Raw genomic sequence first — 24,052 nt, forward strand, 5'->3', positions numbered from 1 at the left:
TCACCACTCTGGGGAACTGATGATACTCAGGCACTGATGCAGGGCCTGGCGCCTGAATTTATACTTCCCACCACCGTCTGGTTGGTGGGAAGTGCCTGATGACGTCACCCGCCCAGATGCCGGACCGAGCGCCGGGAGCCGCCAGCGAGGACGGCCGCAGAGAGGACCAGCGCGCCCGGAGAGGTAAGTAAGGCGGACGGGGCGGCGGCGTGACAGTCTGAAGCCTGCTGTTCTTCTAATACTCACCCGGCTTCTTTCTTCTGGCTTCTGTGAGGGGGGTGACGGCGCGGCTCCGGGAACAAGCAGCTAGGCGCACCAAGTGATCGAACCCTCTGGAGCTAATGGTGTCCAGTAGCCTAAGAAGCAGAGCCTTTGACTAAGAAGAAGTAGGTCTGACTTCTATCCCCTCAGTCCCACGATGCAGGGAGCCTGTAGCCAGCAGGTCTCCCTGAAAATAAAAAACCTAACAAAAGTCTTTCCAGAGAAACTCTGTAGAGCTCCCCTAATGTTTGTCTAGTCACTCCTGGGCACAGAATCTAACTGAGGTCTGGAGGAGGGGCATAGAGGGAGGAACCAGTTCACACCCAGTCAAAGCCTTTTCTCTTACGTCCTAGAGGATGCTGGGGACTCCGTAAGGACCCTGGGGAATAGACGGGCTCCGCAGGAGACATGGGCACTTCAAGAAAGAATTTAGATTCTGGTGTGCTCTGGCTCCTCCCTCTATGTCCCTCCTCCAGACCTCAGTTTGAATCTGTGCCTGGACGAGCTGGGTGCTGTTCAGTGAGCTCTCCTGAGCTTGCTGTAAGAAAGTATTTTGTTAGGTTTTTTTATTTTCAGGGAGTTCTGCTGGCAACAGACTCCCTGCATCGTGGGACAGAGGGGAGAGAAGCAGCCCTACTCTCTGAAGCTAGGTCCTGCTTCTTAGGCTACTGGACACCATTAGCTCCAGAGGGATCGTACACAGGATCTCACCCTCGTCGTCCGATCCCAGAGCAGCGCCGCCGTCCCCCTCGCAGAGCCGGAAGACAGAAGCCGGGTGAGTATGAGAAGCAAGAAGACTTCGAAATCGGCGGCGCCATTTTTTCTCCACAGCTCAGCTGAGAAGAAGCTCCCCAGGCTCTCCCCTGCAGATCACGGTAGAAAAGGGTAAAAAGAGAGGGGGGGGGGGGGGGGGGGCGCACATAATTAGGCTCAAAAAACACAATATACAGCAGCTACTCGGTTAACATTAAGTTACTGTGTTATTCCTGGGCTATATAGCGCTGGGGTGTGTGCTGGCATACTCTCTCTCTGTCTCACCAAAGGGCCTTGTAGGGGAACTGTCTTCAAAAAGGGCATTCCCTGTGTGTGTGGTGTGTCAGTACGCTTGTGTCGACATGTCTGATGAGGAAGGCTATGTGGAAGCAGAGCGGGAGCAAATGAATGTGGTGTCTCTGCCGACGGCACCGACACCTGATTGGATGGATATGTGGAAGGTTTTAAATGATAATATTAATTCCTTGCATAAAAGGTTAGACAAAGCTGAAACCTCAGGACAGTCAGGGTCCCAACCCATGCCTGATCCTATGTCGCAGAGGCCGACAGGGTCTCAGAAGCGCCCACTCTCCAAATTATTGACACGGATACCGACATGGATTCTGACTCCAGTGTCGATTACGATGATGCAAAGTTACAGCCAAAATTGGCTAAATCCATCCGTTATATGATTATAGCTATTAAGGATGTGTTGCACATCACAGAGGAAACCCCAGTCCCTGACAGGAGGGTTCATATGTATGGGGAAAAGAAGCCACAGGTAACTTTCCCCCCTCACACGAGCTCAATGAGTTATGTGAAAAGGCTTGGGCATCTCCAGATAAAAAACTGCAGATTTCCAAAAAGATTCTTATGGCGTATCCTTTCCCGCCAACGGACAGGTTACACTGGGAATCCTCCCCTAGGGTGGACAAAGCTTTGAAGTGCTGTAGCAGCATGGAACTTGATACCTTAGACAAGGATACTATATTAATGACCCTGGGGCATATTAAAGACGCTGTCCTTTTATATGAGAGATGCTCAGAGAGACATTAGCCTACTAGGTTCTAGAATAAATGCTATGTCGATTTCTGCCAGAAGGGTCCTGTGGACTCTGCAATGGACAGGTGATGCCGACTCAAAAAGGCACATGGAGGTTTTACCTTACAAGGGTGAGGAATTGTTTGGGGAGGGTCTCTCGGACCTGGTCTCCACAGCTATGGCTGGGAAGTCAAATTTTTTGCCATATGTTTCCTCACAACCTAAGAAAGCACCAAATTACTAAATGCAGTCCTTTCGATCACAGAAAAACAAGAAAGTCCGAGGTGCGTCCTTTCTTGCCAGAGGCAGGGGCAGAGGAAAGAAGCTGCACAACACAGCTAGTTCCCAGGAACAGAAGTCCTCCCCGGCTTTCACTAAATCCACCGTATGACGCTGGGGCTCCACAGGCGGAGTTAGGCCCGGTGGGGGCGCGTCTCCGAAATTTCAGCCACAAGTGGGTTCACTCACAGTTGGATCCCTGGGCAATAGATGTTGTGTCTCAGGGATACAAGCTGGAATTCGAAGAGATGCCCCCTCACCGATACCTCAAGTCGGCCCTGCCAGCTTCCCCCTTAGAGAGGGAAATAGTGTTAACTGCAATTCACAAATTGTATCTTCAGCAGGTGGTGGTCAAGGTTCCCCTCCTTCAACAAGGAAAGGGTTATTATTCGACCATGTTTGTGGTACCGAAACCGGACGGTTCGGTCAGACCCATATTGAATTTAAAATCCCTGAACGTGTACCTAAAAAGGTTCCGGTTCAAGATGGAATCGCTGAGAGCGGTCATTGCAAGCCTGGAAGGGGGGGATTTTATGGTGTCTCTGGACATAAAGGATGCATACCTTCATGTCCCCATTTATCCACCTCATCAGGCGTACCTCAGATTTGTTGTACAGGATTGTCATTACCAATTTCAGATGTTTGGTCTCTCCACGGCTCCGAGAATATTTACCAAGGTAATGGCGGAAATGATGGTACTCCTGCGGAAGCAAGGGGTTACAATTATCCCATACTTGGACGATCTCCTCATAAAAGCGAGGTCATGAGAGCAGTTGCTGATCAGCGTAGCACGTTCTCTGGAAGTGTTACGGCAACGCGGCTGGATTCTGAATATTCCAAAGTCGCAGTTGGTTCCTACAACTCGTCTGCCTTTCCTGGGCATGATTCTGGACACAGGCCAGAAAAGGGTTTATCTCCCGATAGAGAAGGTTCAGGAACTCATGACACTGGTCAGGGACCTATTAAAACCAAAACAGGTGTCAGTGCATCACTGCACTCGAGTCCTGGGAAAGATGGTGGCATCGTACGAGGCCATTCCCTTCGGCAGGTTCCATGCGAGGACCTTTCAATGGGACTTACTGGACAAATGGTCCGGATCACATCTTCAGATGCATCGGTTAATCACCCTATCCCCCAGGGCCAGGGTGTCTCTCCTGTGGTGGCTGCAGAGTGCTCACCTTCTCGAGGGCCGCAGATTCGGCATTCAGGACTGGGTCCTGGTGACCATGGATGCAAGCCTCCGAGGGTGGGGAGCAGTCACACAGGGAAGAAATTTCCAAGGTCTGTGGTCAAGTCAGGAGACTTGCCTTCACATCAACATCCTGGAACTAAGGGCCATTTACAACGCCCTACGTCAAGCAGAGGCCCTGCTTCGCGGTCAACCAGTTCTGATTCAGTCAGACAACATCACCGCTGTGGCTCATGTAAACCGACAAGGCGGCACAAGGAGCAGGGTGGCGATGGCGGAAGCCACCAGAATTCTTCGCTGGGCGGAGAATCATGTAAGCGCACTGTCAGCAGTGTTCATCCCGGGGGTAGACAACTGGGAAGCAGACTTCCTCAGCAGGCACGACCTCCACCCGGGGGAGTGGGGACTTCATCAAGAAGTCTTCCCACAGCTTGCAAGTCGTGGGAACTGCCACAGGTGGACATGATGGCATCACGCCTCAACAAGAAACTACAGAGGTATTGCGCCAGGTCAAGAGACCCTCAGGCGATAGCTGTAGACGCCCTGGTGACACTGTGGGTGTTCCAATCGGCCTATGTATTTCCTCCTCTTCCTCTCATACCCAAGGTGTTGAGAATCATAAGAAAAAGAGGAGTGAGAACAATACTCATTGTTCCAGATTGGCCAAGAAGGACTTGGTATCCAGATCTGCAAGAAATGCTCACAGAGGACCCGTGGCCTCTTCCTCTAAGACAGGACTTGTTGCAACAAGGGCCCTGTCTGTTCCAAGACTTACCGCGGCTGCGTTTGACGGCATGGTGGTTGAACGCCGGATCCTAGCGGAAAAAGGCATTCCAGATGAGGTCATTCCTACGCTGATAAAGACTAGGAAGGACGTGACAGCTCAACATTATCACCGTATATGGCGAAAATATGTTGCTTGGTGTGAGGCCAGGAATGCCCCTACGGAGGAATTCCAGCTGGGCCGTTTCCTTCACTTCCTACAGTCAGGAGTGACTTTGGGCCTAAAATTGGGTTCCATTAAGGTCCAGATTTCGGCCCTATCCATTTTCTTTCAAAAAGAGCTGGCTTCTCTACCTGAAGTTCAGACATTTGTGAAGGGAGTGCTGCGTATTCAGCCCCCTTTTGTGCCCCCGGTGGCACCTTGGGATCTTAACGTGGTGTTGAGTTTCCTGAAATCCCACTGGTTTGAACAACTCAAAACGGTGGAATTGAAATATCTCACGTGGAAGGTGGTCATGCTACTAGCATTGGCTTCGGCTAGGCGTGTGTCAGAATTAGCGGCTTTGTCGCATAAAAGCCCCTATCTGGTTTTCCATGCGGATAGAGCAGAATTGCGGACTCGTCCACAATTTCTGCCAAAAGTGGTTTCATCCTTTCATATAAACCAACCTATTGTGGTGCCTGTGGCTACTACTGACTTGGAGGATTCCGAGTTACTTGATGTGGTCAGGGCTTTGAAGGTTTATGTAGCCAGAACGGCTAGGGTCAGGAAAACAGAATCTTTGTTTATCCTGTATGCTTCCAACAAGCTTGGTGCTCCTGCTTCAAAGCAAACTATTGCTCGCTGGATCTGTAATACGATTCAGCAGGCTCATTCTGCGGCTGGATTGCCGCTGCCAAAATCGGTTAAGGCCCATTCCACTAGGAAGGTGGGCTCTTCTTGGGCGGCTGCCCGAGGGGTCTCGGCATTACAGCTGTGCCGAGCGGCTACTTGGTCAGGTTCAAACACTTTTGCAAAGTTCTACAAGTTTGATACCCTGGCTGAGGAGGACCTTGTGTTTGCTCATTCGGTGCTGCAGAGTCATCCGCACTCTCCCGCCCGTTTGGGAGCTTTGGTATAATCCCCATGGTCCTTACGGAGTCCCCAGCATCCACTAGGACGTTAGAGAAAATAAGATTTTACTTACCGGTAAATCTATTTCTCGTAGGCCGTAGTGGATGCTGGGCGCCCGTCCCAAGTGCGGACTTCTTCTGTAATGCTTGTATATAGTTATTGCTGCAATAAGGGCTATGTTATTGTTGCATCAGGGTTAAACTGATGCTCTGTTGTTGTTCATACTGTTGACTGAATAAGTTTATCACAAGTTATACGGTGTGATTGGTGTGGCTGGTATGAGTCTTGCCCTGGATTTCCAAACTCCTTTCCTTGTACTGTCAGCTCTTCCGGGCACAGTTTCTCTAACTGAGGTCTGGAGGAGGGACATAGAGGGAGGAGCTAGAGCACACCAGAATCTAAATTCTTTCTTGAAGTGCCCATGTCTCCTGCGGAGCCCGTCTATTCCCCATGGTCCTTACGGAGTCCCCAGCATCCACTACGGACTACGAGAAATAGATTTACCGGTAAGTAAAATCTTATTTTAGATATGGGTGTGCACTGGCTCCTCCCTCTATGCCCCTCCTCCAGACCGCAGTTTGATACTGTGCCCAGAGGAGACTGGGTGCACTACAGGGAGCTCTCCTGAGTTTCTCTGAAAGAAAGAATTTTGTTAGGTTTTTTATTTTCAGGGAGCCCTGCTGGCAACAGGCTCCCTGCATCGTGGGACTGAGGAGAGAGAAGCAGACCTACTTAAATGCTAGGCTCTGCTTCTTAGGCTACTGGACACCATTAGCTCCAGAGGGAGTCGGAACGCAGGTCTCCCCTCGCTGTTCATCCCGGAGCCGCGCCGCCGTCCTCCTCACAGAGCCGGAAGATAGAAGCCGGGTGAGTATAAGAAGATAGAAGACTTCAGAGGCGGCAGAAGACTTCAGATCTTCTCAGAGGTAACATGAACAAACAAAGGGAACTACCACAACTGCGCACTGCTAAGGATGATTCATAAAATTGCCAAAAAGTTTTTGAAACAAGGTCTGTTTGGATAATGATGAGGGAGGTGTTGTTCAATCTTCTCCTTTCTCTTCCTTTTCTATTTCCAATCGATCTCCTTCAATTTCGCCAAATATCCCTCAAAAACAGTGAGAAAGAGCAATATTTTGTAGTGTGTCTTAAATTTCAGGGGATTCTAGGTTGTATAGCTCAATAAGATGGTTCGTACCGTACTCACGTATAGTACGGAGAATTTCACACGTATAAAGGTTTCTTTATGGACCCAAGATTTCACCCAGCTGGATGGTTTGTTCTGTGTGTTCTTTCAAATTCTCACCAAATGGTGTCACAGCGTGGGAGATACCGGGGGAAAGAATGTCCCAATTAATGAATATATCACAATTGATTTTATCCAATTAATTATACTGGTAACCAGTGGGAATAAACTGGCGTACCGTACTCACACTCCAAAAATGTTTAGTACACCCATAAAGGTATCTTTTACAAGTAATCCAAACTTCAGACAGATTAAAACGGGTATAAGAGAGTAGAGGGTAAGCGTACCCCACTTACAATCTTCAATGATGTTTTCAAGCACGTAGCGGTTTCTTTTTCCAATCTCTTCCCATGAAGTAGACCTCCACTCCCAAGTACTTCCAATCTCGGTATAATGAGATATATATCAGGAGTGGAAGTTTGATAAAAAGTATTTTATTAAATGTAAACAGTAAAATAGCAGCAATAGGGCAAAAAGACTCCTAACAAAACGACCAGAAGATGTTTTGACACTATCAAACAAGAGATGATTGTTTATCAAACTTCCACTCCTGATATATATCTCATTATACCGAGATTGGAAGTACTTGGGAGTGGAGGTCTACTTCATGGGAAGAGATTGGAAAAAGAAACCGCTACGTGCTTGAAAACATCATTGAAGATTGTAAGTGGGGTACGCTTACCCTCTACTCTCTTATACCCGTTTTAATCTGTCTGAAGTTTGGATTACTTGTAAAAGATACCTTTATGGGTGTACTAAACATTTTTGGAGTGTGAGTACGGTACGCCAGTTTATTCCCACTGGTTACCAGTATAATTAATTGGATAAAATCAATTGTGATATATTCATTAATTGGGACATTCTTTCCCCCGGTATCTCCCACGCTGTGACACCATTTGGTGAGAATTTGAAAGAACACACGGAACAAACCATCCAGCTGGGTGAAATCTTGGGTCCATAAAGAAACCTTTATACGTGTGAAATTCTCCGTACTATACGTGAGTACGGTACGAACCATCTTATTGAGCTATACAACCTAGAATCCCCTGAAATTTAAGACACACTACAAAATATTGCTCTTTCTCACTGTTTTTGAGGGATATTTGGCGAAATTGAAGGAGATCGATTGGAAATAGAAAAGGAAGAGAAAGGAGAAGATTGAACAACACCTCCCTCATCATTATCCAAACAGACCTTGTTTCAAAAACTTTTTGGCAATTTTATGAATCATCCTTAGCAGTGCGCAGTTGTGGTAGTTCCCTTTGTTTGTTCATGTTCACGGTATATGGTGTTGAGTGACACCAGGGTTCTATATAACTGCAGCCGCAGTGAGCGCAGTGGTTTACTATCTTTGTATTTTCTGTATAAATTTCGCTTCTCAGAGGTAACGCTGCGCGCCATTGCTCCCACACACAACACACACAGCAGGCACTGATGGGCGCAGGGGGGGCGCCCTGGGCACCAATAATAAAATCTAGGACTGGCTATATATATATATATATATATATATATATATATATATATATATATATATATGCTCTGCGGGCTGTATATTTAAAACCCCCACCAGTTTTAAAGAAATCGAGCGGGACCGAAGCTTGAACCCTCAGCACTAACCAGCGCCATTTTCTCCACAGCACACCGCTGAGAAGCTGGCTCCCCGGCTGAACACGGTGACAGAGGGTTTTAAAGAAGGGGGGGGCACATAATTTGGCGCAGTTATTATATAAAGGAAAGCGCTATATATATATCTGGGATTTTTTCCAGGGTCATTGGCGCTGGGTGTGTGCTGGCATACTCTCTCTCTGTCTCTCCAAAGGGCCTTGTTGGGGAACTGTCTCCAGATTAGAGATTTCCCTGAGTGGGTGGGGTGTCGGTACGCTTGTGTCGGCTTGTCTGAAGCGGAAGGCTCTTCTAAGGAGGAGGTGGAGCAAATGAGTGTGGTGTCTCCATCGGCAACACCGACACCTGACTGGTTGGATATGTGGAATGTTTTAAATGCAAATGTGAATTTATTACACAAGAGGTTGGACAAAGCGGAGTCCAGGGAATGTACAGGGAGTCAAGCCCTGCCTTTCACTATGACGCAGGGACTTTCTGGGTTTCAGAAGCGCCCACTATCCCAAGTAGTTGACACTGATACCGACACGGATTCTGACTCCAGTGTCGACTATGATGATGCGAAGTTGCATCCTAAATTGGCTAAAAGTATTCATTATATGATTATTGCAATAAAGGATGTGTTGCATATAACAGATGACCCCTCGATACCTGACACGAGGGTCCACATGTTTAAAGAAAAGAAGCCTGAGGTTACTTTTCCCCCTTCACATGAGCTAAATGAGTTGTTTGAAAGGGCTTGGGAAACTCCTGACAAGAAACTGCAGATTCCCAAAAGGATTCTTATGGCGTATCCTTTCCCGATTAAGGACAGGATACAGTGGGAATCCTCCCCAAGGGTGGACAAAGCGTTGACACACTTATCCAAAAAGGTAGCGCTGCCATCTCAAGATACCGCAGCCCTCAAGGATCCTGCTGATCGCAGGTAGGAGACTACCTTGAAGTCAATTTACACACATACTGGTACATTACTCAGACCGGCGATAGCGTCGGCTTGGGTTTGTAGCGCTGTAGCAGCGTGGACAGATACCTTATCTGCTGATATTGATATGCTGGATAAGGAAACCATTTTATTGACCTTGGGTCATATTAAGGATGCTGTCCTATATATGAGAGATGCTCAGAGAGACGTTGGCCTACTGGGTTCCAGAGCCAACGCTATGGCGATTTCTGCTAGGCGAGCCCTATGGACCCGACAATGGACGGGTGATGCCGACTCGAAGAGGCATATGGAGGTTTTGCCTTACAAGGGTGAGGACTTATTTGTGGAAGGTCTCACGGACCTGGTTTCCACAGCTACTGCAGGTAAATCAGCTTTTTTGCCTTATGTTTCCTCACAGCCTAAGAAAACGCCACATTATCAGATGCAGTCCTTTCGGTCGCAGAAATCCAAGAGAGTACGGGGATCTTCCTTTCTTGCCAGAGGTAAGGGCAAGGGGAAAAAGCTGCCAACTACAGCTAGTTCCCAGGAGCAGAAGTCCTTCCCGGCTTCTACAAAATCCACCGCATGACGCTGAGGCTCCGCTGAGGGAGTCCGCTCCAGTGGGGGCACGTCTGGGTTCAATCACAGGTGGATCCCTGGGCAATAGACATTGTTTCCCAGGGTTACAAGCTGGAATTCGAAGAGGTGCCTCCTCGCCAGTTTTTCAAATCGGCCCTACCGGCTTCTTCCCCAGAGAGGGAGGTAGTTTTAGCAGCAATTCAAAAATTGTGTCTTCAACAAGTGGTGGTCAAGGTTCCCCTGCTTCAGCAGGGGATGGGGTATTACTCAACCCTGTTTGTGGTCCCGAAACCGGACGGTTCGGTCAGACCCATTCTGAATTTAAAATCCTTAAACCTATACTTAAAAAGGTTCAAGTTCAAGATGGAATCGCTCAGAGCGGTCATCGCCAGCCTGGAAGGGGGGGATTATATGGTGTCCCTGGACATAAAGTATGCATACCTTCATGTCCCCATATATCCGCCTCATCAGGAGTTCCTGAGATTTGCTGTACAGGATTGTCATTACCAATTTCAGACGTTGCCGTTTGGGCTTTCCACGGCCCCAAGGATTTTCACCAAGATAATGGCGGAAATGATGGTGCTCCTGCGCAAGCAGGGAGTCACAATTATCCCATACTTGGACGATCTCCTAATAAAAGCGAGATCAAGAGAGCAGTTGCTGAACAGCGTATCACTCTCCCTGAGGGTGTTGCAGCAGCACGGCTGGATTCTCAATCTCCCGAAGTCACAGTTGGTTCCAACGACCCGTTTGCCTTTCTTAGGCATGATTCTGGATACAGACCAGAAAAAGGTTTTTCTCCCGATGGAAAAGGCCCAAGAACTCCTGAACTTGGTCAGGGACCTCTTGAAGCCAAAAAGGGTGTCTGCGCATCACTGCACTCGAGTTCTGGGAAAGATGGTGGCGTCTTACGAGGCTATTCCATTCGGCAGGTTCCATGCAAGGACTTTTCAGTGGGACCTTCTGGACAAGTCCGGGTCACATCTACAGATTCATCAGATGATCAGCCTGTCCCCCAGGGCCAGGGTATCTCTCCTGTGGTGGCTGCAGAGTGCTCACCTTCTAGAGGGTCGCAGGTTCGGCATACAGGACTGGGTTCTGGTAACCACGGACGCGAGCCTCCGAGGATGGGGAGCAGTCACACAGGGAAGAAACTTCCAAGGTCTATGGTCAAGCCAGGAGGCTTGTCTACACATCAACGTACTGTAATTAAGGGCCATATACAACGGCCTTCGTCAAGCGGAGAATTTGCTTCGCGACCTACCGGCTCTGATTCAGTCAGACAACATCACCGCAGTGGCTCATGTAAACCATCAAGGCGGAACAAAGAGCAGAGTGGCAATGGCAGAAGCCACCAGGATTCTTCGCTTCGCCGCTCGTTTCCTTGCTCTGAGCATAGTTTGAATTACCTGTTGTGAGAATCTTCCTGACAGTCGATCCAGATGTCTGTGATAACAGTGACCCTGCATCAGTAGATCTGGACGTTGAGGGAGCAGAAGTGGTGCATCCATCGACATTCTCTGCAGATCTGTGTACCAATGCCTTCTGGGCCAAGCCAGAGCTATTAGTATCACGGCACCTTTCCCTTGCTTTATCTTTCTCGCCACCCTGGGTAATAGGGTGATTGGAGGAAACATAAGCCAGATGAAAGTCCCATCTCACTGACAGGGCATCCACAAAGATCGCTCTGGGATCCTTTGTTCTTGACTTTTGTTGTTGGAAGACCTCCGGGTGTAGAGCCTATTCGCCTGCCTGAATGGCGTGTCGACTGAGAAAGTCCGCTTCCCAGTTTAGCACTCCATGAACGAACACTGCAGACAAGGCTGGACGATGAAGTTCTGCCCACTTTAGTATGTGACTTCTTTCCTTCATCGCTTTTCGGCTGCGAGTTCCTCCCTGATGGTTGAGGTACGCTACTGCCGTTGCATTGTCTGAGCTGATCTGGACTGGTGTTCCCCAAAGAATGTCCTTTGCCTGAATCAGTGCCATGTATATCGTCCGAAGTTCCAATATATTTTTTGGCAGGCAACCTTCTTCTATGGTCCATTGCCCCTGGAAACACAACCTTCCAGACACTGCTCCCCAGCCCTGGAGACTGGCATCTGGCGTCAGAACTTCCCAATCTGAAATCCAAAAGGGTTTCCCCTTGTCCAGAAAGGTATGTCTGTAGCCACCAGGCTAATGACCTTCTTACTTCTATCATAAGAACCATACTCTGTGTTTTTATCGTCTGATGCAACCCATTCCATTTGGCAAGAATCAGGCGCTGTAGAGGCCTCGAGTGGAATTGTGCATACTCCACCATGTCGAGTGTTGACACCATCAAACCCATCACACACATTGCTGCATGAATGGATACATTTTGACTGTGTAGCAAGTCTTGAATCCTTGACTGAATCTTGGATATCTTGTTCAGAGGTAACATTACTCTCTGAAGACTTGAATCCAGTACAGCCCCCAAGTGAGTTATCTGCTGTGATGGAACTATTTTGCCCAATTTATGAGCCACCCGTGCTTCTGCAGACACGTTATTGTCTGTTGCAGATGACATTGGAGCAATTCCTGCGACTGTGCCAGGATTAAAAGATCGTCGAGGTATGGAAAAATTCTTATCCCTGCTGGCGGAGATAAGCTGCCATTACCACCATAATCTTGGTAAATACTCTGGGGGCTGTGGCTAACCCAAAAGGTAGGGCCTGGAACTGAAAATGCTGTTGGAGGATAGCGACCCTGAGATAGCACTGATGTGACAGTGCTTTAGAAACATGTAGGTAAGCATCATGTATATCCAGGGATATCATATAATCCCCTGGCTCCATGGCCAAAATGAAGGAACATAAAGCCTCCACGTGAAACCGAGGTACCTAAATGTATTTGTTCAGCACTTTGAGATTGAGCCGAAATGACCCATTTGGCTTCTGAACTAAAAACAGGCTGAAGTAAAACCTCTGTCCTCATTGTGCATGAGGAACTTGATTGACTGCTCCTAGCCGAAGCAATTTCTGAACTGCCTCTTGCAATGCCCTGGCCTTCGTCTCTACCTAAGATGGGCTGGTACAAAAAAACCTTTGAGGAGGGTGCTTCTTGAAGGCAAAAACATAACCTAGAGATACCGCTTCCTGCAACCAGGCATCTGTTGTAGACTGCTGCCAGATCTGTGCAAACTGAAGAAGTCGGCCCCACACCCTGGGATCCCCCAGGTGGAGACCCACTCCATCAGGCTGATGGGTTATCTGTTTTACCAACCAGTCCTCTGGTAGCCCAATGCTTTTTAGTCTTACCAGACTTGTTGTATTGGGACTTCCTGTTATCACTTTTACCTTTAGTTTATCCTTGAGACCGAAAGGGTCGAAAACCCAGAACTTTAGGTTTGAAATTGTATGTGGAAGGAAACTTCACTTTCTTGGAGCCTGCTTCTGACTCCAAAATATTTGTCAATTCATTACCAAAAAGAATATCTCCAGAAAAGGGCAAAGATTCTAAAACCTTCTTAGATTCTGAATCAGCTTTCCACGTACGTAGCCAAACCGCTCTACGAGCAGCTATTGTTGAAGCTGATGCCCTGGAGGCAATAGTACCCATATCCAATGCCGCTACTTCCAAGAACATTGCAGCCTGTTTTATATGTGCTATATGGGATTTTTGCTCTCTAGATGCTATTGAAAAAAAAACCTCCAATGCTTTAGCCCAGGCAGCCACTGCCTTTGCCATCCAAGCTGAAGCTATGGCTGGTCTTATGACTGCCACAGACAGGGAAAAAATGTTTTTTAGAAAACCATCCACTTTCCTATCCATGACATCATTTAATGATGTTGAAGGCAAAGATAATGTAGATTTTCGCACTAATCGAATCACATGCGTATCTACTTTAGGAGCCACCTCCCTTTTTAAACAATTCCCAGCTGGAAGAGGATAATTGGAATTCCATTTCTTAGGAATTCTAAACTTCTTATTAGGTGTAGCCCAAGACTCTTCCATGATTTCTGTCAGCTGATCTGACCCTGGAAACTCAGTCTTAACTGTTTTGGGACGTTTAAACACAGGTGCCTTGGTTTTTAACACAGGCTCTGCTGAATCCTCTAAGGATAGAATGGCTTTCATTGCTTTCATTTACTCAGCTATAGCCACTGGGCTGAGACCTTCCACCTCTTGGTATGCCGAAGTAGATTGAATTGAGCTTTCATCCTCCGATGAATCCTCATCTGAACAATGTTTAGCCTGTGAGGATGAAGATTTACTTACCATTGGCTTATCAGCCTGTTTCTTTTGAGAGGCAGCTGCTGGAAGTGATACACCACAGGTGGGAAACTTCATGTAAGGGTTAATCGTGTAGCCTATCCCCGGTACAGGAGTTGGGGAAATTATCTATCCGTTCAGCTATACTGGATAAAGTCTATGCATACATAGCCGAAGGTGGATCAACCTGCACCTGAATCTGCCTTGTATTTTTCAAGAACCCCCTGGTGAAAGCTAAAACAATTTGCACACAAACCATCCTGAACCAGATCCTGAGAGGATAACACAGCTTTGCAAGACAAACATGATATGAGTGTTGGTGTTGCTGTGAGTGTACTTTCCTCACCTTTGCCGCTCTTAGACATGATAAATAATCAACACTTCCACAGTGTACTATACAATTTGTGACTGTAATCACTTTAATCTTTTTAAAGTAGCATACAATCCTACCCTACCCATGCACCAGCATTGAGGATCGGAATAGAACAAAACTGACAGAATATAGTAAAGTCAGCAATCACACTAGCAGTCAGTCACATGTTGTACATTAGTATAATAAGCAATATGAGCACATCATCAACTACAAATACATTTAAAGTATTTAGGAGAACATATTACTGCATCATGTTTAAACAGATCTAACGTATTCAGACGCATTGCGAAAGAAACAATAGTAAAGTATACAGACTCATATGCAATAGGCACTTATGTAACTATTCATACTCAAAAAGGTAGATAGAGACTTTGTGCTGTATTACCCGTACTCAGTACAGTGGGAAACAGGGAGACTCACCTCGCTTCCAGAACCGATCAATACATTAGCGAACGCTGAGTGGATCCAGACACTACTAGTGTACACTTCCGCTCCATGAACCTATAGTGAACACAGACGCACCAGTCACACAGCAGCCTAAGCTGCGACTGGGTCCCCTTCGTGTACAGCGTCTGAGACAGAAGCGGGAAACAGTTCATGGCGGGAGACTCGGAGGAAACTGGTCATGAACCGGGGGGAGGGGCGACCAGGAGAACGTCTGACTCCCCACTGCTGACATCAACCCTAGGGATTGCGGCCTCATACTATTCCTGGAGCCTATGATCCCTAAGGCCTAGCGCTGGTGCCCCCGAGGTGGCAGCTGCGTCGGCGACTGTTTGGTAGTCTCCTCCCAAAACAGTGCGGCTGTGTCCGTATTCCCCTTCTAAGTGCAACCGATGCCTTACCTTCTCCCCGTGCTCCGGCCACAGCCTGGTAACGTCTGCTGGACCTGCTAGTATATCCGACACAGACACCCGCCGAAACAGCACTGTACTCGTGGGTAAGCGTTGTCGCGACCCGGCAGAGAGTTGTTGGAGCAACTCTTTCTAAGGTACGTATAAGACGCTGTTTAGAAAGATTACTCAGAAAAATAGTAAGACTATAAAAATAAAATAAAAAATCTTAGGGCTGCTAAAAACCAGCAGCCCTCTGACCATGGTCTGCACCAAACAAAAAACTGATTTGCCTGAGCCAGGAGGCGGGAATATATGGATGGGCCCGTTGCATACTGGGAGGCTGGAAAGCTTTGACCGATTGGGGAAATCCGCTGTCGCTTCATCATATCCCATTGTTATCCTGTGGATAACCTGTGGACCCTGCCGGAGAAATGGACATAACTTGTGAATGTATAGAAAAGATGTATCCTGTAGGAGTGTCATGCGCGTGTTGCCAGACTTCTGTTCTAGTTTGAGGTATGCGTACAGAGAGTATGGGGTTGGTTCCAATACCAATGATGACTGCACACAGAGAAATGGTGTGACCGTATGCATGAAGCTATATAGATACTCTGCTTAGCATATGGTAATATATCTGGCTGTCCGTGAAGTCCACGCTTGCGGGCACTTTTCATCTATCTCAAAATCAGGCCCATGATGACAAAATAATACTTTCCTTTAAAATAAATAAATGGGCTTGAATGAGACATTACTCAGCAATTGGTGCACTCTAGATACTTTTTTCTAGCATGCTGCTCTTTTAACATATTTAGAAAATTATTTTCTATAAATATAGCCTACGTATCTGTCATTTTATTAGCTATGACCAGAAGTTAGAAGGTTAAATACTAGGCAAAATGATTTGAAACTATTACAAGTGCTATATTTATGAGGACACTTAAATGTACAGTATGTTCAGCTCCAAATTTCAAGAACAGCTTTCCCGGTTTAGAACACAGAGAACAAACTACATTGATTGCTTGAGGATTAGAAATATTACCACTACAGAGGAGTATGGTAATATCCTATGAAGAAATGAACAGTCATTTTTTGTTCCTAGGACACACATTTTATTTTTATATTGCATTTTAAATAAAATAACTTTATTCATGGAGCCAGAGTTGTTTGTTGAACATTGCCTGACAATTTTTGTTCTGTTACAAGTATCAATACAATGCTTAAAAGTGTCAAAGTCTGTTATGCTTTATTTATTCTTTGTTCTATCCATTATTGCTAGACTATACCCTATATACACAATAGGGCAGATGCATGCAAGTCTGTTAACAGATGGATATTGAGTGTTTTCAAATTATGCATGCTCTGTAGTCAATAGCACATATCTAGATGGGGTCGTGCACATCCCTCAGTTGCCTCTCCACTGCTGGCTGAAGGTGAATAACACACAAGCATTTAGTGAGGACATGTCCATGTAATTGAGTTGGACATATGCAGAGATCCATCTGTTTACATGTGGATTTCTTTCACCTTGCATAAGCCTGGTGCAAGTGAGCACTGATAATGATAATGGCTGTGAAACCAAGCAGAAGATTAGGGGGGTTGAGTATGGGATGCCTGGTGTCAGAATTCTGACCCCGGTATCCCGACTACTTGAAATCCCGACAGGGGCAGTGGAGGTAAGTCTGTCTAATCCTAACCCTAACCTCCCCGGTATACTTACTGTATGTTTAGGGTCCCAGCATTGACATTCTGACAGTTGACAGTATGCCGGTACATGAGTGCAGGGATCCAGAATGCCAGGATACCAACTACATCCCGATTAAGGGTGGTGCAGTTGCATAGGTGTCTATATTTTGGCACGCAATAAAGGTGCAATTGTGGCTGTCTTATGTGCAACTTCGAATTTGCCCCAATATTGATAACTTTGTGACTGCACATATAGTATGTATTCCTTATCTGTAGCCTGAATTGTTTTGTCTCTTTGCAGAGCTCTAAAGAAGAGATAATCAAGTGGGAAGAAGGCAAAAAGTGGCAGAATAAACTGGAGGTAATGCGCAGCAAGCTAAGGGACAAGGAGAAGGAAGTGGAGTCTCTAACAAAACAGCTGACCACGCTCAAAGAGTTATACTCCAAGTAAGTTCTGTGGATGGCTTTATTTCCTGCCAGTTCAAAAGAGCTTTATTTAAACTTGGTTTGGGCTCTAATAGTTGTGTGTCCTTTGTGGCCTCAGGTGCTCATTACAGATAGAGAACTATTCAGTAGCTGCTTCATATTTAATAAGCACCGAGCCAACAGTGCATGCTTTGCAGCCTGTTGTGCATATAAACATGACAGAGGAATATGATTTGGAGATGGCTCAGAACAATTAAGACCAAATACCCATTGGCGGTGTGTTAGCTTTTGTTTTTTTTAACATTACAAACATACATGCATTTGGCATGCATTTGTTACTAGTGTATTTGCAGCTCGCTGTAGTCCCAAATGCATAATGCTACCAAAGTGCTAGTTAGGTCTAGTAAAAAAAACAAAGGTTTTCATAATTAGACTCAGGTACTTGCACTAAACAATACATAAAATTAACATTAGTGGATGCAAGTCCTTAAATGAGTCACCATGAATATATGTTCATATTATTGAAAAAAATATTTTTTTTATATATATATATATATATATATATATACACACACACAGTTGCAAGAAAAAGTATGTGAACCCTCTGGAACTTCCTGGATTTCTGCCTAAATTGGTCATAGAATGTGTTCTGATCTTCATCTGAGTCACAACAATAGACAGACACAGTCTGCTGAAACTAAGACCACACGAACAATTATATGTTCTCATGTTTTTATTGAACACACCATGTAAACATTCACAGTGCAGGGTGGACAAAGTATGTGAACCCTTGGGTTTAATAACTGGTTGACTCTCCTTTGGCAGCAATAACCTCAACCTAATGATTCCTATAGTTGCATATCAGACTTGCACAGCGGTCAGGGGGAATTTTGGGCCATTCCTCTTTACAAAACTGTGTCAGTTCCGCAATATTCTTGGGTTGTCTGGTGTGAATCGCTCTCTTGAGGTCATGTCACAGCATCTCAATCGGGTTGAGGTCCGGACTCTGACTGGGCCACTCCAGAAGACGTATTTTCTTCTGTTGAAGCCATTCTGTTGTTGTTCTAAGTCTGTGCTTTGGGTCGTTGTCCTGTTGCATCACCCATCTTCTGTTGAGCTTCAATTGGTGGACAGATGGCCTTAAGTTCTCCTGCAAAATGTCTTGATAAACTTGGGAAATAATTTTTCCGTTGATGATAGCAATCTGTCCATGTCCTGAGGCAGCAAAGCAGCTGCAAACCATGATGCCCCCTCCACCATACTTCTCAGTTGGGATGAGGTTTTGATGTTGGTGTGTTGTGCCTTTGGAACATTCAGGTGCTCTTTTGCAAACTTCAAATGTGCAGCAATGTTTTTTTTTTGGACAGCAGTGGCTTCCTCCGTGGTATCCTCCCATGAACTCCATTCTTGTTCAGTGTTTTACGTATGGTAGATTCGTCAACAGAGATGTTAGCATTTGCCCGAGATTTCTGTAAGTCTTTAGCTGACACTGTAGGATTCTTCTTCACCTCATTGAGCATTCTGTGCTGTGCTCTTGCAGTCATCTTTACAGGGCGTCCACTCCTAGAGAGTAGCAAAAGTGCTGAACTTTCTCCATTTACAGACAATTTGTCTTACCGTGGACTGGTGAACATCAAGGCTTTTAGAGATACTTTTGTAACCCTTTCCAGCTTAATGCAAGTCAACAATTCTTAATCGTAGGTCTTCTGAGAGCTCTTTTCTGCGAGGCATGGTTCACATCAGGCAATGCTTCTTGAGAATTGCAAACTCAAAACTGGTGTGTTTTTTATAGGGCAGGGCAGCTTTAACCAACACCTCCAATCTCGTCTCATTGATTGGACTCCAGGTTGGCTGACTCCTGACTCAAATTAGCTCTTGGAGAAGTCATTAGCCTAGGGGTTCACATACTTTGTACACCTTGCACTGTGAATGTTTACATGGTGTGTTCAATAAAAACATGAGAACATATAATTGTTTGTGTGGTATTAGTTTCAGCAGACTGTGTTTGTCTATTGTTGTGACTTAGATAAATATCAGAACACATTTTATGATTAATTTATGCACAAATCCTGGAAATTCCAAAGGGTTCACATACTTTTTCTTGCAACTGTATGAAAGATATTTGGTGACTAGTACTACGCTTAAGAACACTTTTATATTCTGGATTTAGTAAAAAAATTATTCTCCATACCAAGTAATTATCTTATAATAAAATCAAATAAGGACAGCTGCTCCCCTAAGATTGGTCCTCTGCCTAAAAAAGGGCCTATTGGGTAAATATAAAAATGTTTTTCTTTGGGGGCGCCTATTCATATGACTTTCTGTAGGTTAATTCCTTATTACAGAAATCTTAATTATAATTTTGTATATCACAATAGATCATTGAGTACAACCAAACGTATACAATAAACGAGCTAAAAAAGTGTACATATATAAAATATATATTACTCCACGAACACAGTGTGTATGTTAAAAACCAGTCGTATCCTTTTATTATTGGATCTGAATGATCAATCCATAAAACACCTAACACGTTTCGTCATTAAAGACTTCATCAGGGGTGAACAATATGATCGATATTCGTAGATTTTTAGAATGTTATGTATTTCTTTCCATATGGTAGTCACTTTGTATAATGGTTGAAGATTATGACTATTTCTCTACTTCTCTTATCTAGTTTTTAATGCCTAAACTTTCTTGGCATAATGTTGAGCCTTTAAGGCCTCTTCTGAGGGCCCCATTGGAATTAATCCACCACACAGAGATTAGTAACTGACTTGAATTCCCATCCCCTACTCAGGTTCCTTTTGTACCTTTCTTAGTAATTAGTTTATAAGTCTCAATTGTGTGAGAAAAGTTTTAGGGTCCCAATTAGATCTCTCCTATGCAGTCCTCTGTGATGATCCCTCCTGTTAAACTGTCTAGCAGATATAGATATAGATCACATGTATATGTGATTAATATGTTTTCCCTAGCAGAACATAAATTACAAGGTAAAATAATTTATTTTAAATATTTTAAACTAAATTCTGACTTGAGTAAGGAAAGACAGAACAAGTCTTTGCTTGCGACGTTAAGGGCACAGTATTCAATAGAAACAAACTAGTTTAGTAAACATAGTGTATCAGTCATCTGCAGAACCTTTATAAGGTGTGTCTTCTTACATCTTTGCTCCGTGTGCTATAAGTCGCGTTACACATAACGCATGAGTTCCGTGTGACTTGGTAGCGCTGAATGTCTTTTTGCGCAAAAATGCGTCTTAGTTGAAATGTAATGTAATAGAACGCACAAGCATATCGTGCTGATTAAAATGACATGAAGCATGCTTATTGCGACTGTATTTGCATACAAAATGTTATGCTACAGTTTTTTCCTGGAAACACTGTAACGTGGCATTTCGATGCAGATTAAGCTGCAATTACTCACAGAATATAGGCATGCTGCATATCATTTTAATCAGCATCTATAATATTTTATTTATTTATTTTACATTTTGGTTAGCATTATTTATTAAATGTCTTATTGTACAAAGCTGATACATGCTGATATTGTATTGTAGAGTTGACCAAGAGAAATTGGTGTTACAAAAGAGACTCAAATCTCGTGGTGTAACAGTGGATCAAGTAGTTGGGGTTCGAACTGTGGAATCAGAAAGAGAACTGGAAGAGCTCCGGAAAAAAAATAATGAATTAGAAAATGAAATTTCTTACATGAAGTAAGTGTTACTTAAATGGTATAATTCCACAAAGTTTGCTTTCATATAAATATAATTGAAAATAGGGGAAAAAAGGCTAATTGATCTTTTTTTTTTTTTTTTCCCCTATTTGGTTTTTACATGTGACAGAAAATGTTATTTTAGTTAAAAAGCTGTTGACATTTGACTTAGAGAACTACTTGAAAAGCTACGGTACTCTAGCTATTACTGGGTAACATTTGGACATTTTGTTTTACTTAACATACTGTATAAACCAATGTGTATTTTCTCTGTTGTTAGGATACATCATTCTGGCCAAACAGGCCCAAAATTTGAGAAGGGAGGGAGAATTGGAGAGCATTTGCCCCAATTCCTTAAAGCTGGGTACACACTAGATGACATTTGAAACAAATTTGCCAATATCGACACATCATTTCGACAAATTCCTTTTATCGTCCAGTGTGTATGCACAATATCGCTAGCTGTGCGCACTTACGCGGGTCGCTAGTGTGGTACCCTGTCAACTGTACATGCAACTCAATTTCCAAAAATGTCGCTAACGACTAGGTGCAAATCGTCTAGTGTGTATGCTACCAACGTAGAAAGACTAATTTAAATTAGGCTGAAACCCCAAAATCTGGTAGTGTCAAATATAGAGTATACACGGAGCTCTATATCTGCTTTGATCAGTGGGCACGCAGATGCAGCCAGTCTTGCAGACAGCCAATAAATCAGTTTAATACTAAATACAGCCCGTGTATAGTATGTGGAACAAATCAACCTGCCTGCAGGAGCCATTGCAAGTTCAGTCTGGCCTTTTCCCAACCTGTTCTGCTATATACCTAGGGTCACTGTAACTATATACCTAGTTTCTCTGGGGGAGATGTACTAAGCCTGAAAAGTGATAAATATCACTGTGATAAAGTACCAGCCAATCGGCTCCTAACTGCCATGTCACAGGCTGTGTTTGAAAAATGACAGTTAGGAGCCGATTGGCTGGTACTTTATCACAGTGATATTTATCACTTTTCAAGCTTAGTACATCTGCCCCACTGTAGTGCAGCTTTTCCATTGCTGCATCTACTACCTAATGTTTCTTCAGAAAATATAATTGTAATAACTTCAAATTAATTTTAAGAACACAATACAATATTTTTTTGTTATATGGCACTGATACAATTTAATGCAATCTTGTATCGATATAAATGTCACATAATTGATTAGGATATGTTGTAACCATCCTAATCTATTCCATAAAGTCACTGCACACGTTATAGACATCGTGAAAAATCAGCCTTTCTTTCTGTAATTGGTTTAAGAATAACACCTTTAATGCATCATTGGTATTAATTTGCTGGGTTAATGTCTGAAGAACAGAGGGTTCTGAAGACTCTTGAAACAATTAGAGGGATTACACTTGGGTGAGCAATGTAATAATTTGGTTGGGAAGGTCAAACCTCTGCACACAAGCAGGGGGAATTTATTATCATTAACTTTGTATTAAAGTAACTTATAGAGCAGGGAAGAAAGAAGTTGAACTTCGTCAAGACGGATGAGAACCTTTTAGGAGGAAAAAAGTTAGTTAGCCTTTAAGTATTTCTCATTCTCACAGAAGTATTGAACACACAGATTTTTTTATTATTATTCCATGTCCTCCTGAGGCTTTTACTTATTTATTTATATTTGGTCATAGAACAAAACAAGCTTTACCGCGTGATTCTGTGGTAGATGATCTGCACTTAAAAAATCAATCTCTACAAGAAAAGCTTCAGGCATTGGAACGTCAGATTTCAAGGGAAAATCTGTCCAGGCCCTCTGTAAGTATTATGTTCAATAATTGAACTAGTTGTAATTATTTAGCATTACAGCATTTCTTTAACCCCTTTGCACCCTAAGGAGTAAATGAATACACATCCTACCATGGGAGGTTTCTGAGAAGAGAAGGCCTCTTTGCAGGCTTCGTGGGAGCCTCATCCTCTCTGGCAGTGCTGTAGACTTTGCAGGCTTTGTGCCAGACTTTACTGTGCATGCGCAGACCTCCGGGACGTGGCACCTGCACCTTATTCCCAGGGACTGTGCATGCTGGATTCACCAGCCAAATGTCCGCCACACCATTTTTCCTGAGATTTCTGTTGCTCTGAAATTTTAGGTCGCCGCAGGACTCTGGAGACAGCAGAGAGGTAAGTATAACTGTACAGGGTATGAAGTATGGGCCTTGTGCACCCCGGCATACATTTACTCTTAGGTTAATTCAATGTGGATGCTCTTGAGGGCCACCCAACTACAGAAGTGAGCTGTAGCTACTCCTGGATAGTTCAATGCAATAGAGAACCTGGATTTAGCAGGGAAAGAATTTTGCCGCCAGCAAGTTTGTAACACTTTGTGAGCCAAGCATATATTTTTTTTAGATTTGGTGATCTATGTTGGCATAGCAGCATAATAAATAATGGCTAGCATATAATTACCCCAACTATTACACAACAACACTTAAATTACCAGTCCATCCTCTGCCCAGTCACATACTTATTCAGGATTTGCCCCACCCTAGTTCACGGTTACTGGCCTTCTTCAACCTCTTCTGAGTATCTGCTTAAAAATATTACAACAGGTTCATGGCAATTACAGCACAGCATTATGTTACTGTAGTGCACTCTCACTGACAGGTGCTGCTCTGTCTACAAGAACAGCAAAGTATTTCTTTTACATCCATGGGGTGGTGTTCTACAGTGGGGTATAGATGGGGTCCTGGAGCCGGTGCACTTAAAATGTTCAATCTGATTATGTGTACTGACTGTACTGGCCCCTCCTCATCAGACCAGTTTTAGAAAAAGTGCCCTCAGAGCCGGTGGAGGGCACACTGTGGAAGGCCCCAGAGTTTTTTTCATTTAAATTGTATTTAATTTATTAGGTTTCTCTTCAAAACAGGCAGGTAGCTGGCGACTACCTGCCTGCCACGAGGGAGTTTTTTTGGGGGACCCGTTGGCACCCGGGTCCCCAGCTGACGAGACATCAGTCCCGGGGTACTGTAGCTCACACGCAACTAGCTGGGGACTTGCACTGGAGTCCCCTGCAGCCAC

At 44.6% G+C, this 24,052-nt stretch overlaps 1 protein-coding gene across 1 annotated transcript in view; it reads left to right on the plus strand.

Moving 5' to 3' along the window:
- Positions 1 to 24,052, plus strand: part of CEP290 (centrosomal protein 290) — a 497,171-nt gene that overhangs the window by 393,863 nt on the left and 79,256 nt on the right. Inside the window, exons 41-43 of the mRNA XM_063927658.1 lie at positions 17,157 to 17,302; positions 20,841 to 20,996; positions 22,669 to 22,792. Coding sequence (XP_063783728.1) covers positions 17,157 to 17,302; positions 20,841 to 20,996; positions 22,669 to 22,792 — 426 coding nt within the window. The remainder of the gene's footprint in view (positions 1 to 17,156; positions 17,303 to 20,840; positions 20,997 to 22,668; positions 22,793 to 24,052) is intronic.

This window comes from Pseudophryne corroboree, chromosome 6 (assembly GCF_028390025.1).
Source record: "Pseudophryne corroboree isolate aPseCor3 chromosome 6, aPseCor3.hap2, whole genome shotgun sequence".
In the NCBI taxonomy this organism is placed as follows: Eukaryota; Metazoa; Chordata; class Amphibia; order Anura; family Myobatrachidae; genus Pseudophryne; species Pseudophryne corroboree.